At 42.3% G+C, this 14,641-nt stretch overlaps 1 protein-coding gene across 5 annotated transcripts in view; it reads right to left on the reverse strand.

Annotated features, from left to right (window-relative positions):
* The window catches only part of GRAP2 (GRB2 related adaptor protein 2), a 109,028-nt gene that overhangs the window by 14,185 nt on the left and 80,202 nt on the right, over positions 1 to 14,641 (reverse strand). For 4 of the 5 annotated variants that reach the window (XM_041713534.2, XM_072923391.1, XM_072923390.1 and 1 more), the window contains exon 2: positions 2,537 to 2,639. In XM_041713534.2, the coding sequence (XP_041569468.2) occupies positions 2,537 to 2,614 (78 nt within the window). In that variant the 5' untranslated portion in view covers positions 2,615 to 2,639. Of the gene's footprint in view, positions 1 to 2,536; positions 2,640 to 7,757; positions 8,007 to 14,641 lie in introns of those variants that run through there. The other variant, XM_030262971.4, reaches the window with a different exon arrangement.

The raw sequence follows: 14,641 nt of genomic DNA on the forward strand, positions 1-14,641 counted from the left end.
TCTTCTGCTGCCCAGAGTTTTGCCAAGGAAGATATAAGAAGGAGGCAAAAAGTGTTTCCGAGACACTATTAGACTTAGGAGATTGTAGGATAGCTGGAAGTGAGTCCACATCACACACCAGAGCAGTTCCAAGTGTGCTCACATTAATGTTAACTGTAATGGTCCTTAGAAACATCACTGCTGACCAGGAAGGGCCCAAATTCATGACACCATGGCTGATGGCCCAAGATACAGCCCTAAGCTAGAGGAGAGAGGACAGAAATACAACCACATTGGGATTTTACTGCAAGTGTGGTCTTTGGTGTTTGGTTTGGCATTCCGGCTCCTGGGACAGGATTCTGCTATATGAAATAGACCATATTTCTGCTCTTTCTGGTTTTGGAGAGGAGCCTAAAAGCATGAGCTGTGACAGATTTAAAAGGAAAAAGCCAATGGAAAAGCATTTAAAATCTATTGTTAACAGTAATAATACTTATTTTGTGAGCCAATCGAATGGTTTTGGGAACCTAAGGCACATTTTGGCTGCTTTGTACTTGAAACAGGATGTTACTGTCTCTGGAGCCAATTCTTCATTGCCTTCCCTGCCACGTAGGCCTTTTTTCAAACATCTGGATTCAGAAAAGTTAAGGAATAGAAAGCTGTGGAATTCCCTACTTGTATAGTCACTGCTGTCTCATGCCTGGGTGCTGGGTTAAGGATCTTTTCCCACTGCTGTGGCCAAACACAGGGGATGATTGCTACTACCTGCTCATGCTTGGAGCCTACTCTGTTGGAAGTGAGGTTTCCAGAATGACCCGCCAGCTGTTTTTCACTGCAGAGCTGGCAGGTTTCTCTCAGTGTGTCATCCTCTCAGAGAAGGATGTAGGGGGGGGCTAAGAGGGTGGATTTCCTCCTGTCGCTACTGGTTGAGGGCCTCATGTTTCCTGTTTTGTAATCTCTACATCAATATTTCATCTTATCTCCTTTATAAATCAGCAGGTTGTTGCAGGCAGCACGAGGGGGCTCATGATGGGGTAGGAATGTGTGTGTACCTATGCCAGAACAGAGCTGTTACTCAGGTTGATTTACTGCTACTACGGCTTGGGTGGCTAAGATGTTGTTTTGTTTACCTCAAGGACATTAAAGCAAGAGGCAGTTTGATTTTTCTAGTAGTGAATTCTCCGTGACAACTAATAATAATAAAACTGGTGTGTAGTGTTGACACTTTTTATCAGAAGATTCCAGCATACTTTGAAAGGAAGCTCTAGCTTATAATGATTTTACAGGAAGGGAAACTGAGGAACAGAAAGAAAAGTGACCTGGCTAGCACCATCACCCCAGCCAGGGACGTGATGGAAGTCTCCTGAGAAAAAAGGCATCAGTAAAGGTCATGTGATAATGTGAGAGTAGGGACCAACTGGGGAAGAATAAAAGTGTTTATCTGTGCTGAAGAGAGGCAGTGATATCTCCAGAACCTTCTCACAGCTCTTTGGAAAGACTTGGTACTAATGAACTCTGGATGCTATCAACTTCGTCTAAGTGCCAAGAATTGAAAGGCCAATAAAATAATAAGTGGTGGCAATGGAAAAGGCAAGACTGAGACCCAATATCTGATTATTAGCTGGAATATCTGTGACTGCACAGAGGGGTAGCCAACAGGACTGTACATCCTATTGTTGTACATCATCCCTTTGGACAGTAAAGGGAATGGTAATACTCAGGAATTTTCAATGGAAACAGAACATCTGGGGCTGAGAAGTGGATAAATAATTAGGGTGAAACTTCAACTGACTTCATCTGTGGGACTTTGGTAACATTAACAAGAACTGTTCTATCATAACACGTACAAAGCAACTTTAAAGAGACTGCCAGAAGCTCTGTATTGTATATGATCAGCTCTACTTCTGCCATTGCCTCTTTGTTAAATTCCTGCAAGGGTGTATATAACGTTATTAGACCAGAACCTCTTAAACTATTCCACTATGTGTGTAACAGTCTGTCTCATGGAATTTTCCTCTCCTATTTGCAATTGCATAAGATCTCTGCAGCATCTAACAATAATTACTAACAGTGAAAAGTTAGATATAAATTCTAGAATGGATAAGAGTTATCTTTTAAACAGATCAAAGGTTGGAAATAAGGAAGACAGCAATCCCTCTGGACAGAACCAGTCCTGCAATTTTAGACATGGTCATCATAATGTAGTCACTGTGGATGGTTTACCCGGTCAATGAAAACAGACAAGACCCTCAAAACCTGTCACCAAAGATCTTCATCTGTACCCCAGCAAAGACACATACCCTTCCCTGCTGAGTACCAGAGGACTGCAGGGCAACTAAATCCACAGTTCATGGACATAAAATCAAGAAAAGTGGACACAGACTCAAGTAAGCTGGGAATTGTTGTCCTATTGCAAACCCTGGGGGAGAGGAATATCCTGAATTTGTATCCTAGTTTATAGATGTGTCTTCATCTGTTTTGTCAAGGCAAACGGAAGCACAAGAAAGATGTGGAAGCAGTCTCAGAAACACTGTTTCAAGCTGGGGACTGTACTTACCTTCAACACATCCCCAGCCTGGAAGCTCAACTCGTCTTCTCCAGAAGCCGTGAAATCAAACTTGGCGATGGCTTCCATATTGTGTCCTGGGGGCAGAGCAAAGCTGGAAGAGGCAACGTCAGATACTTGTCAGCATCTATGAGCTACTGGGATCGCAGAGTCCAGCCCTGGAAAGCTGACAGGCAGTGCTGTGATTTGTATGTGGAGCAGCACGCAGCACCTACAGGCAGCCATTAGTTACCAGACATGGGAAGACATTAGCAGGTAGAAGAGAGGGCATGGCTGAGGCTATAATTAGCTGAAGTCAGAAGTACAAATAACCAATAGCATATGCTTATTCCAACTGATTTCTTTCTCTAGAGCAATCTCATGGGAAAAACATGTAGACCAACTTTGTCACAGTTCCCAATAAAGCAAGTGACTCTGTTCTGCAACAGAAAAATGTATTTGCCCCCTGCAGTGACTTACTCTTTGCCTCAAGAGTGACTCAAATTGCAGACAAAACAAGCAGGGCTGCAATAAATATATTTTTTTTCCTTGGACTCGGGCCACAATATGGAAAGTTGAAAGAGTCTTTTGTTTGTGATGGCTGAACATGGGTGACCACAACTTTCAGGTCGGAAAACACTGTTTGCAGAAAGGCTGTATTCCCAATTTTGAAGCATGTAGAGAGTTAGTCTACCTCTGTGTTGGTAATCCAGGAGCCTGAAATGTATCAGACAGCCTGCAAACCAAAGCCTGCTTTTCAGCACCAGAGCAATGTGGCAGGGGAAGTGGCAAGATGGGCTTTGCTCCTTCACCACTTCCTGCTCACATAACTCGGATGTACCCCAGCAGGACCATTTTTATAATCAAGAGTTACCAATTTCCCATGGCTGGGTCATGTACCCCCAGCCCAGTGGTGAGGCTGCCAGTGACAAGCCAAGAAATAGCCAGGCAGTACCACCTTAAGCAAGTGCACTGCTGGCAGATGCACTTGCAGCACAGCTTCTGAACACCATCAGACAACTCCAATATAGAAGTAATTTTTATGATTTCTAAGCTAGTTTTGTCTGGGAACAAAGATCCTGAAGCCACAGGTACCACTACCTAATCTCAATTCTCACAAAAACACCCAATTTTTATGGCTTCAGAGGAAGTGTCAGCTAGTCTGATCCAAAACATTCTTAACCAGAAAGCTCTAGAAACAGACTTACAAACAAATGAGCAACCCTAATTAGGGTTAGATATTTCTTATCAGTTAGAACTGACATAAGATCCCCACAACATAAAGTGTTGATACTGAACAATCTCCAGAATTTTTCCACTTTAAAATCAAGAGGCTGCAGTAGCCCTCCTCGGCAGTTCATGCTGTAATGTTCCTCCTCTGACACACAGCCCAGGGATTTAACTATCTGTGTGAGCAGAATCCAGGGCCCAGCTCTGGTACAGCTCAACTTAAACTGCTGAGAATGAGCTGGCAGAAAGCCTGCAGGGCAAAAGCTCTAGGACTGCACCAGCATTAGCCCAGGGATTCCAGAGGAGAACCACCAACATGGGAAGATATAAAATCTCAGAGGAAATACAAAACCATAGTTTAGTTGTGATAGTCAGTCTAGCTGAGTACCTGTCATGAATCATTTGGGTCACTAAGTTGAGTTGTCAGTGCCATCAGTCCTGACCTAGCTGGTGGCAGATGGTAACCATCGAGGGTGACTCTTCATTTCTGATTGATACCTGCAAAGAATCTTTGGGTGCCTTTACACAGGTGAGGAGTATGCTAACGTGTAGCCTAAAATTTCATTAAGTCCTAACTAGGTTCTGTGTGTGTTAACTGTATAAAGCAGCTATTTATTGCCTAAATTGTCTATTTCCTGCTTGCAGAGTCCCTTCGCAATTGACTAAAGATCCCTGAATAAAGTGATCCACAAGAGGGGCCATAACATCACTGGACATTAGTTCCGATATTTGTTACAACCACTTCTAAGTAGAAAAAAACCCCTGTTTATATGCTTCCTAGTGGATTCTGTTAGCATTCTCTTTTTTGCTGCTTATAGGTGAATTTATATCCATGTGGCTGATGAGAGCTATGAAGTACCAAGGCAAATTCTTGGCAGTCCATAGAGAGTTCTGCTTATTCAGCATGGATCTGCTCTAGAGTAATTGGGGTTGCTTCATTGCCAGAGCCCCCCATGTAGGTCAGAGTATGTAGCTCAGCTGAGACCCACCCTACACCTGCTATTCCAACCTGCTGCCTTAGGCTTTCAACAAAGATCAGTGCTGAACCCTAACACCCTAAAGCACATCAGTGCTTTATTCTCAGGCTTCAACTTTCCACCTATTCTAAACATTTTCACCCCCTATTCTCATTGTTGACCTACTAACACTCTTTAATTCTTACTTTTGATACCTTTTGCAGGTTAGGGTCACCCTCTGTCTTACTTTTATTCCAAGACATTGATGTTGCTCTGCAAGTGCAGCTCAGGCCTGATTTGAGATCTGTCCTCTATTCTTGCATAGATATTTTTGGAGCTTCAGTCTGTAACCCTCCACAGGCAGTGTCAGCCCTGTTGTGTGCTAACAGAGCATAGCGGTATTAAATTGGAGGGGAATTAACCCTTAAGGGAACTGGTTAAACTATTATACTCTTTCATGGAAGACAATTTAAGAAAAAGACTAAAGGAGAGTTACTTTAGTAAGGGTTGTTTTTCAGTGTTTTATCTTGCAGTGGTGGACTGCTGCAGAGAGATCAGAGCCAACAGTGCAGGTGGATCCTGGAACTCCTAAATGAAGACCATTAATTCCAGGTTGAGGAAAAGAACACACTTAAAAACAATTTAAATACAAACGATTCAAATACAAATCCTGTCTTTGATTCTGTCCTTTAGATACAGAAGAAGTAGTGGGGGGTCTCCCTACAGGGGCAAGAGAGTAGAAAAGCTTTAATTTTTCAATAACTCAAATGTTAAAGGTGCTATTGGAATGTGGCTCCCTCCAAAGGACAAGATTTTGTGAAACAGTTAAAATCTTCCCTCTCACTTTCTTTCCAATTTCAGAAATCCCAGCCTCAGGGAGATACCAGGAGAGAGATGCCTCTTCAAACAATCTAACACATGGATTAAATATGCCTTTCATTGCCAGTGGCTGGATTTAGAAGTGGCTCAAACACCATCCACAGTGTTTGCTGTGTTGATAAATCAGCAACGCAGTAATGCTCTAGCCTTAAGCTCTTCCCCCACCAACTACTAAAGCAACACTAGCCAATAATCCTGTCTTTGAACTCCAGCCTACCATTTTTCAGCACCTGAGCTTCAAACCAGTTCTGTTTCTCTGATCCTGTTCCTCCCTCCATGTGTAACTTGAGAATCCCCACTCCACATGGGTCAGTCCTGGGGTCATGAAAACTCCCCTGCCAGGAGCCCATTCTTTCCCTCTGCATGCGTGTGACTCCCAGCACCACCCCACAACACAGACAGACAGGAAATTTTTCACTATTATCATAACTTACATTTCTCAAGCACCTTTTATCCCAAATTCTGCTTTTAACTGCATGGTGCAACTCCTTTAAGCTTTTAATAGCCAAAGACAATTTTACACTGTGCACAACGTTCTCTGTGGAAATCACCTTTGTAGAGAGTTTAGCATGAAACATATGCAATGTTCAAAGAGGGATTTTTCAGTTCCAAGTGTGAGCTGACCAGTGCCCTTCATTTTGTGCTGGCTTTGTGCACACAAGTGAATTTTCTCTGTGGTTCACCTTTGCAACAGGGTGGATTCAAGAGGCATAAGGCTACAGCAGTTCTGTGGGACTGGTGCAACAGAAGGTTCACAAAATGAAAAGTGAAAAGCAACATGGCTTTCAGAGCACAAGGTAGGCATTTTAGTTTGGCAGAATGCCATTCCCTGAGCAAGAACATCAGTGTCTCTGTTGATAGAAAGTGCCAAGGCCTAAAACATGGCAGCAAGCACTACAGCCTGAGAGCAGAGTCCCAAAGAGTTTAACACTGCTACCCTACACCATCTTGGTTCCAAATTCAGCAGTAACAATGCCAGGGAAGGTCACCACCTATGAAGAGTTCATCTCTCGGGGATTGCCCAGCCTCAGCCTTTCCCAATTTCACCTACTTACATCAAAAGGAGAGCAAAATTTCAACAATGCACTCACTTAATGGAACCATATGCAAAAAAGTTCTATTTGTATGCCAGTAGCATAAAAAATTGCACACATCTCCAGTCTGAAGCTTCATCCAGTGACGTTTTCCACCAAGATATACAGCACGAGCTACCGTGTCTTTGTTCGGCTCTACAAGAACAACCTGTTGGACTGATAAGCAGCCGGGGACAGGATTCAACCCTGAGGATCTGTACAGAAACTTCAGATGACATTTCAGCAGAAACAATGGAGAAGGGACCTGTAATCTAGAAGACCTGTTGCAGATAACAGCTTTCTTTTCACCAGCCAAGCCACATACAAGTGGCATGGGAATACTTAGCTCCAAAAACACAAACCTCTTGCTACTGAGTTAACGGTGCAGCTTCACTGACTGTCAGTGATAAGAGGGTAAAATTTATAAGGAAGAACAAGTCACTAAAACACTCAGAAATTATACATTTAAGTCTTGCTTATTTTGCCACACAGAGCAATGCACAGCATTTTGGCTGAGCCTATGTGCAAATAAAATAAGCCTCCTAGGAACTGGATTAATGGAACAAACAAACTTTCAGGACTCTATAACCAACAGCAGTTGGTAAGAAATGCCCCAAACTAGGATGGTGCTTAATTTCCCTAGGGAACCCAAGTCTTCTGTGCTACTTCCCATCACGTCAGAGTAGAGTTGTGCAGCAACAAGGGAAGCTGGTACAACCTTAGGCTCAAAGAGAGGAGCACCTAATACAGTACCAGGTATGGTATCACAGCATGATACCATGACAATATAAAATACCAAATCTTTGCTGTGCTGGAAGGGTTGGTGAGGGGGGACAGGGGTGGTGGGGAAACACCTTCTGGTTGCCCGCCTCCTCCCTCAGATCCCAGCTGGTCAGATTTGGCAGAGGGAGAGGGATTTGTCCTGCAAAAGCACTGCGCTGTTGTGAAAGCTGATAAACAAAATGGCTTTGGGATCCCATGCTCTGCCCCTATTGCGCAGTACTTCACCTTTCCTTCCAAAACCCCCCTTCCTCCCTTTACCATGTCTTAGCCAGCTCCCCCCACCTGAGTGCCGGAGCCGTGCCCAGCCCGTACCTCGAGCAGCTCTCCTCCGTGCCGGCGCTTCGCTCAGAGCAGGAGATGCGCTGCCCCAGAGCTCAGGCCCCTCCCTGAGCGCCCGTGTCACACATCGGCGTGTGTGGGGACAGTCAGGAGTGGGCATGAGGGATGGAGGAACCCAACTGGGGCATGGACAGCTTCCAGTCCCTAATGGTAGAAATACTTGGTACCCTGCATGTTTAAAATGGTGGTGCCAGTTCAAAAGGACTGGCCTGTGGCTGCTGCTTCAGCCCAGGGTGGTTTAACAGATGAAGAAAGGAGGGTCCCTCAAAAAGTGCAAGTTCTACCCAAATAAGGAAAATAGAAATGAACACAGATCTGCTAAGTTAACGGAGAAAACGTAAGTCTGTTGAAAAGCGTATCTTGAGGAACAAGTAGCTAAAGACATAAAAACATGTAATAAAATAATTTTCAAAGACAACAGAAACAGGAAGCCTGCCAGAGTGTGTCTGTAGGGCTGACAGATGACTGAAATGTAAAAAGAATGTTCAAAGAAGATAAGGATAAAACACAAAAGCGAAATGAATTCTCTGCATCCATGTCTCTTCCATAGGGATATAAGGAGGTCCCCACACTGGCGTTTTCTTTGCAGAGGAAAGCCAGGAGAACTATTTCAAGATGAAGAACTGGAATAAAAGATTTTAGGAAAAACCAGCAAATGAACAAGAGTAAATTCAAAGATTTCATATTTTATAAATCTTGATTGAAATCCAAACTGAACATGAAATAATAAAGAATGAGCAATTAAACTGTGGCATACAATGCTAGACTTAACTAAGCCTCGGTACTAGGAAAAAAGCAGCAGACACAATGCCAATGTTTGAGATGTGTTTTGAGGGGATGCAAGGTTCAGTTCTGACTTCTGTGTGCCTGAAATGGGTTAAAAGATGAATGATGAAATTAATTACTGGCTCTAAGAGAGAAAAAACATACCAATTCCTCCTCACATAACTTTTGTAGAAGGAAGTCATGGCACAGTCTGAGTTCTTTGAAGGAGCTGATGAAAATGTAGATACAGGTGATCACTGCATATAAAACTTGCATTTCTACATAATTTTTGATGAAGTCTTTCATCAAAGACTCTTTAAAAAGCCTCCTAAGCTCTCAAAGAATAGGAGGGAAGGTCCTATAGGGGATTAACAACTGATTAAAAGTTAGGAGACAATTTTAATGTGCTGTTCAAAATATTCATAAATGATCTGGAAAACATGAAGTGACAAAACTTCCTGGTGAGAAAAAAATTCAGGGTAATACAAATTAAATCTCATCACAAAGCCTTGCAGATGTTTTTAAAAATACTGTTGAAATGGAAGGTGAATTTCAGTGCTGATGGCTGCAGAAGCAATTGACTTGGGACAAAACAAACATAACTACGTGAACACAGCAATGATCTTAAATTAGCAATTACCACTTGGGAAAGACACCTTTGAGATGCTATTTGAGTTCTACCAAAGTGTCAGCTGAGTGGAAGTCACAAAGGCAGCTTGGGAAGCTTCTGGAAAGTGATAGAAAACAAGCCAGAAGACAACATGATGTCACTGTGCATGTCTCTGGGGCACCTGCTTGAATATTTGTCACTTGAATACAGCATCTAGTTCTTGTCCCTCTATCTCAAACACAGAGACAATAGCATTAGAAATAGCAGATAGAAAGCAACTAAAGATGACCAAAGGAATGGGAAGGTTCTGGATAAGAAAGGACCAAATCAAAGACTGAGATCCATCACCCTTAAAAAAAGTTGTCAGAGGGATAAATACAGAACAATGTTGGAAATAATGAGAATCATGGAAAAGGCAAACAGGAAGTTTTATTCATCATTTCTGATAACATAAGCACTAGGAGTTTCATTCCAAAAGTGTCAGAATCTGTGAGCCCTAGGGAAAGAAGCTGTGGCATGAACTTGCCCTGTTCTCACCCTCCTTCCCCAAACAGCTGTTGCTGGGTACAGCACCATGGATTGTGAGTAACTTTAACCTGACCCTCCTAATCCTTAGGAGCTGTGTCTCTTCACCAAAAACCACCATAATGTGCTAGTCTAAGAGGACTGGTCCTGCAGCAGGCTGATAGGTGGTAGACCCTACACACACCGCCTTCTGGGGAGGTAGTAATCTCACTGTAATATCTGTAAATTAAAACAGGGGTAGTGTGAAAATTATGAAGCACTCAGACCAGTTGGGGCCAGATACAATGAAAATTCCCTCCGAATGGGATAATCTTGAATATAATGGCTAAAAAAATATACAGGTTCAGCAGGCAGGGGGCTAAAGGAAGAGTACAGCAGTTAACTCTTGCCACGTTGTGAAAAGTTTTCCGTGTGGCTATCAGTATGTGAGAAATATAAATTTCTGTACAGGAAGGTAGGACACCAATCCTCACAGTCTTCTTAGGTTTAAGCTTTGTGCTTTTTTGTGGTCTGTGAATGGCATGACAGATTGCATTACGTTACACACTGGAACGACCTAATTTCTCTATTTTCTACCATGATGTGATCTAATGGGCCCCCCAGCAGGAACGCTGCTGGTAACTTGTCACTCATGCTTGCTGCCTGACAATGTCACAAAACACTGCATGGATTCCTCTTATGTATCCAGAACTATTGCATTATAATAGTAAATCTATTAAATGTCAAGCCATAAGAGATGTGGCTTTCTATACTATAAACAAAACACTCAATACTGGCAAGCTCCCAACACTGAGAAAGAATAGGAAATAGGATAGAATAGGAAATAACTCTCTTTTCTTTCTTCTCCATTTCTATATGTTCCTCCTCTGTCACAGTTACGGTAACACATTAACCTCCTCACCTGGCAGAATACATTAATCACAGCTATGTTGAAAAATATGAAGAAATATCCAGATACTTCAGCCATAAGTAATGGAAACAAACCTAATGGGGAGGACATCAGACTCTGTGCATCCGTGTTTTAGCCAATCTCTGTTAGAAAACTGGGTTAAACCCAACCCAGCAGACAGGTTATTCCACAACTCCTTGCTGCATAATTCTTTGTCATTATCTACTACTGACACAATCCAGACAGGATGGTCAAACCATAACTATTGTACAGCCTGAGAAGACCTGGATTTAAAAAGCTTGATGCAGAAAATTTTACACCTGCTTTTGCACTTAGGTGAGTGACCGAAAACAGATACATCTGCAAATGTGTCTGAAAACTGCCTAAGAACATTCTTAGTGATTTCTTGCTGGCCTCAAATTTTCAAGAGAAGAATCTTTTTCCAAGACATTTTATTCACTTTAGTTTCTAGCTGGGAAGCATTTGGACAGCCAGAAAAAAACAAGGGGAAAAGAAAAAAATAAAGAAAAAAAAAAGTCATTTCCAACAAAACATGTCCATCAAATATTTTGTCTGCTCTGAACTGAGTTGATAATACATGAAGAATTAAGTGGCCAGGTTTTGTTATTCTCAAGATAAACTACTTCCCCATGTTCTTAGTTCGCCTCCAGAAAGTAACACCATCAACAAGGGAAGCAGAAGTCAAAGTGTGGAAACAAGGGAGATTTCAATTGTTGTAAGTAATTGTAAGTGATAACCCAGCATCTGTGGAATTGAGAGCATCAGGACTGTAAATCCACATAAAGCTGAACATTATGAATGGAAGCTGTCTAGTCTTTCCCAGGCTCCCATCTATTCCTGTTCCCACATTCAGATATGCTGCACACAGAGCAATTCATCCTCTCACAGCTTTGCTCTCTGCAAACAGCTGCTCAGGCTGTCCACAGTGACAGGTCATTAGCAGGCAGTTATTTTTTTCAGGACTGAGTGCACAGAAGTGGCAGTGCTATAAAAGCTTCCCTGCAGAGCTCCATGCACTGATCTGGGAAGAGCTCTCTCCCAATTTACTGTGCTTCCTGTTAGCAAAAATTGTCTTGAAATCTCTGTGTCTTGTTGCTCACCTGCAACAGTCCTCTTTGATCACGTCCCCTTTTTTCAAAAAGCTCGATCATCAGCATCAGTTGCAAAGCTATTGCTGTTCTAGTGCTGATCTTGTCACCATCACCCTCACAAACAACCTTCAGTTTAGCTGATGTGACTACAGCCTACTGTGCTTTCACAAGTGATACAATTATTTCAATTAAAGGCGTGAAGCCAATTCTCTTACAGGAATAAGCTTCACCTGTAAGAGTTCTGTTCTAATTCTATGGTTGTTTATCCACCAGGAGAGTGTATGACTTAACTGCCTGGTCCCATCCATGTAGCACCATTTATTGCAAGGAGATGTGGTTTTAATCCTGAACATCAGTGTTAATTTGCTACTTAGTTCATACGCTTCCCATCCTTCTGCAAATTGATCTCCAAAGATATCCCCTACCATTTCAGCTGAGCAGCATCTCTGCACTTCTGAGAGATTTTTCTATTAAAGTTTATGGCTAAGATCCTCTACTTTCCTATTCTAAAGAAGTACTGGCAAACTTGTTGATATTTAATATTTTAATCAAATCCTTTCAAAGCTGCCAACTTTTTCTTCTACATCCCATACTCCATAATTCCTAACACTGAATTATTAGTGTCTCTCTAGCAGCTTCTTTATTCTAACCAGTCAGGTTCTCTGCCTCCTGCATTTATATGGTGATTACACTGAACCAGTCTTGTGACATCCCAAGATTATAATTTTGACAGCAATTACAAGACCACAAGGATTGAACTGTCACAGAGCTGACTGAAGTACCAGAGGAGGAAGGAGTAGATTACAACAGAGAAAGGGAAGTTTGACTTATTTTTCTCCACTACCAAATCTTCTGGATTTCCACAGATTTTCTTTAACTGCTGCACTGCTGCCCAAGAGCTCATACAGGAAGCACTGCCTTACAGCTTCTGTGTTGCCAGCTGCTCTGAGTGCACACAGCCAAAGCATGCCTGCTGTGTTCTATAGTGTTCCATGTCAGAGTTTCCAGCTTAGACCCATGAACTGGGTTTCAAGGATTGGCTGTTGGGACCAAAGAAGATCCAGCCCACTGTCAAGGAGGTCTCTGTTCAACACATAGCAATTTGTACTTTTCACTTGGAAACCTGGATGAATCTCCAAGCCCAAAGCCCTCTTGTTCTGGAGGCCACAGAACAAGATGAACAGAATATGTTCCTCATAACAGTACATTTTCCAAGCCTGTGCTACATTTATCTCATTTAAAAGCAAAAAAAGGCCAGTTACTCAGGGCAAAAGACCACAGATTCTGTAACCTCACCTCTGCTCTGGAGCCTTCCACCAGCAGGACTAGTTTCTGATCTTCCTCACCATGGAGGGATGTCTAAGAAAACTTTCTTTGCCTTGCTGGTCTCTTGGGAGCCAAAACTTTCTTCTCTTTGCTGGTCGCTTTCAGAGACTCTTAAGTGTTAATCAGTTGATCTTCCTCATCATCTGTGGACTATACTAAGCTACAACAGCAGCAAATTTGGCACATCTCACTATATAATACTAATATATAATGTTCTAATTTTTCTTTACAGCGTTATAATCTTAAACCTCAGGAGCACTGCTACTGATCAAAAAAAGAACAACTTCCTAGTCTTTACAATTTATTACCATCCTTTCTGGACACTACAAGTACCAAAGTAAGTCCTAGAACTGGGACTTAGTTTCAATGGTACCCTGTGCATCCCTGAAAGATAAACATGACAAGAACACAGGATTCAGAGGTCTTGGCTATTATGATGATGGCTAATTTTGAAATAACACTTAAAATTTGAGCTACAGATAAGCTAAGCACGGGATATCAAGCCAAATCAATGTGGGTTGCATGAGATGCTGATTTTCTTCTTAGCTGCATGTAAAGACAGCAGATGGAGAAAAGAAGGGAGAGAAAGAAATAGAGACTCTTCTTCAGTGATTTGAATCCAGTGCTGGAGTGTTCAACAAGACACTCCTTTCCAGGATTTAAATTTTCCTTTGATGAGCACCTTTTGACTCAGTGGGATTTGCAAAGCTTCCATTTGAAGCTAGAGAAAAGTAATCTCACTCTTTCTTCCTTCCCCCTCCCTGCACTACAGCCTCTAATCATGATTAATATATCTAAACATGCCTGATTAAGCCAGACAGATGATGGGCCCCTCATCTGAACTGATCAGGGCTCTGGAGCTGCCAAAGTGAACCTGCTGTCTCTCTATCAGACAGAGCAATAAGGGGTCGGTAATGCAGCCCCATTAACTGCTTCCTACTGAATGAATTTTCCCCGACTGCTCCTTAAGAGCAGACACTTGAGGAATGCTGCCTGATGGGAAGTTGCTTTGAATCGTTTCTTTTAGCACAACTGTCAAGCAGCTCCTTCTCAAGCCCTCCAGACAAACAACTAAAGCATGAAAAATGTAGCCACTTCCTTCTATGCTACTTTCTTTTAAATCTCCTCATACCTTATCTTGCTAACTGCCTCTCAATTTTTCTCATCTTTTCTTGGTAAACTTCAGCACTGACTGATATGTGGTGCACTGCAAGTGTGTGGTTATCAGAAAACCAACCCTGTTCCTATTGTGCCTGTGTGTATGCAAGCAAGGGATCAGCTTCTGTGTACAGGTGGAGCTTGCGCTTAATGAATTCATAAAATGTAGGGCTGCAACAGACCACTATGATCAAGGCACCATATCAATATACCAGTGAACTGTCTGCATGTGACAATATTTGCACTAATGTTGAAGGTTCATTGAAGTATAAATGGATACAGGGCAGAAGAAGAGCAAAATGTACACCTCTGAATTTGTTCAGGTATCTATGCACATGTACATACACCTACTTTTATGTGTGTGCAGCCCTTTACAATCTTCATCCTCTGAGATCTACTTCCAGTAAGAGACTGCAGTCAAGAGGGATCAAGTGGGCACCAGGCCATGCCTGGGCTCTGTCAAATCCTGTGA

This window comes from Taeniopygia guttata, chromosome 1A, assembly GCF_048771995.1.
Source record: "Taeniopygia guttata chromosome 1A, bTaeGut7.mat, whole genome shotgun sequence".
NCBI classification, from domain to species: Eukaryota; Metazoa; Chordata; class Aves; order Passeriformes; family Estrildidae; genus Taeniopygia; species Taeniopygia guttata.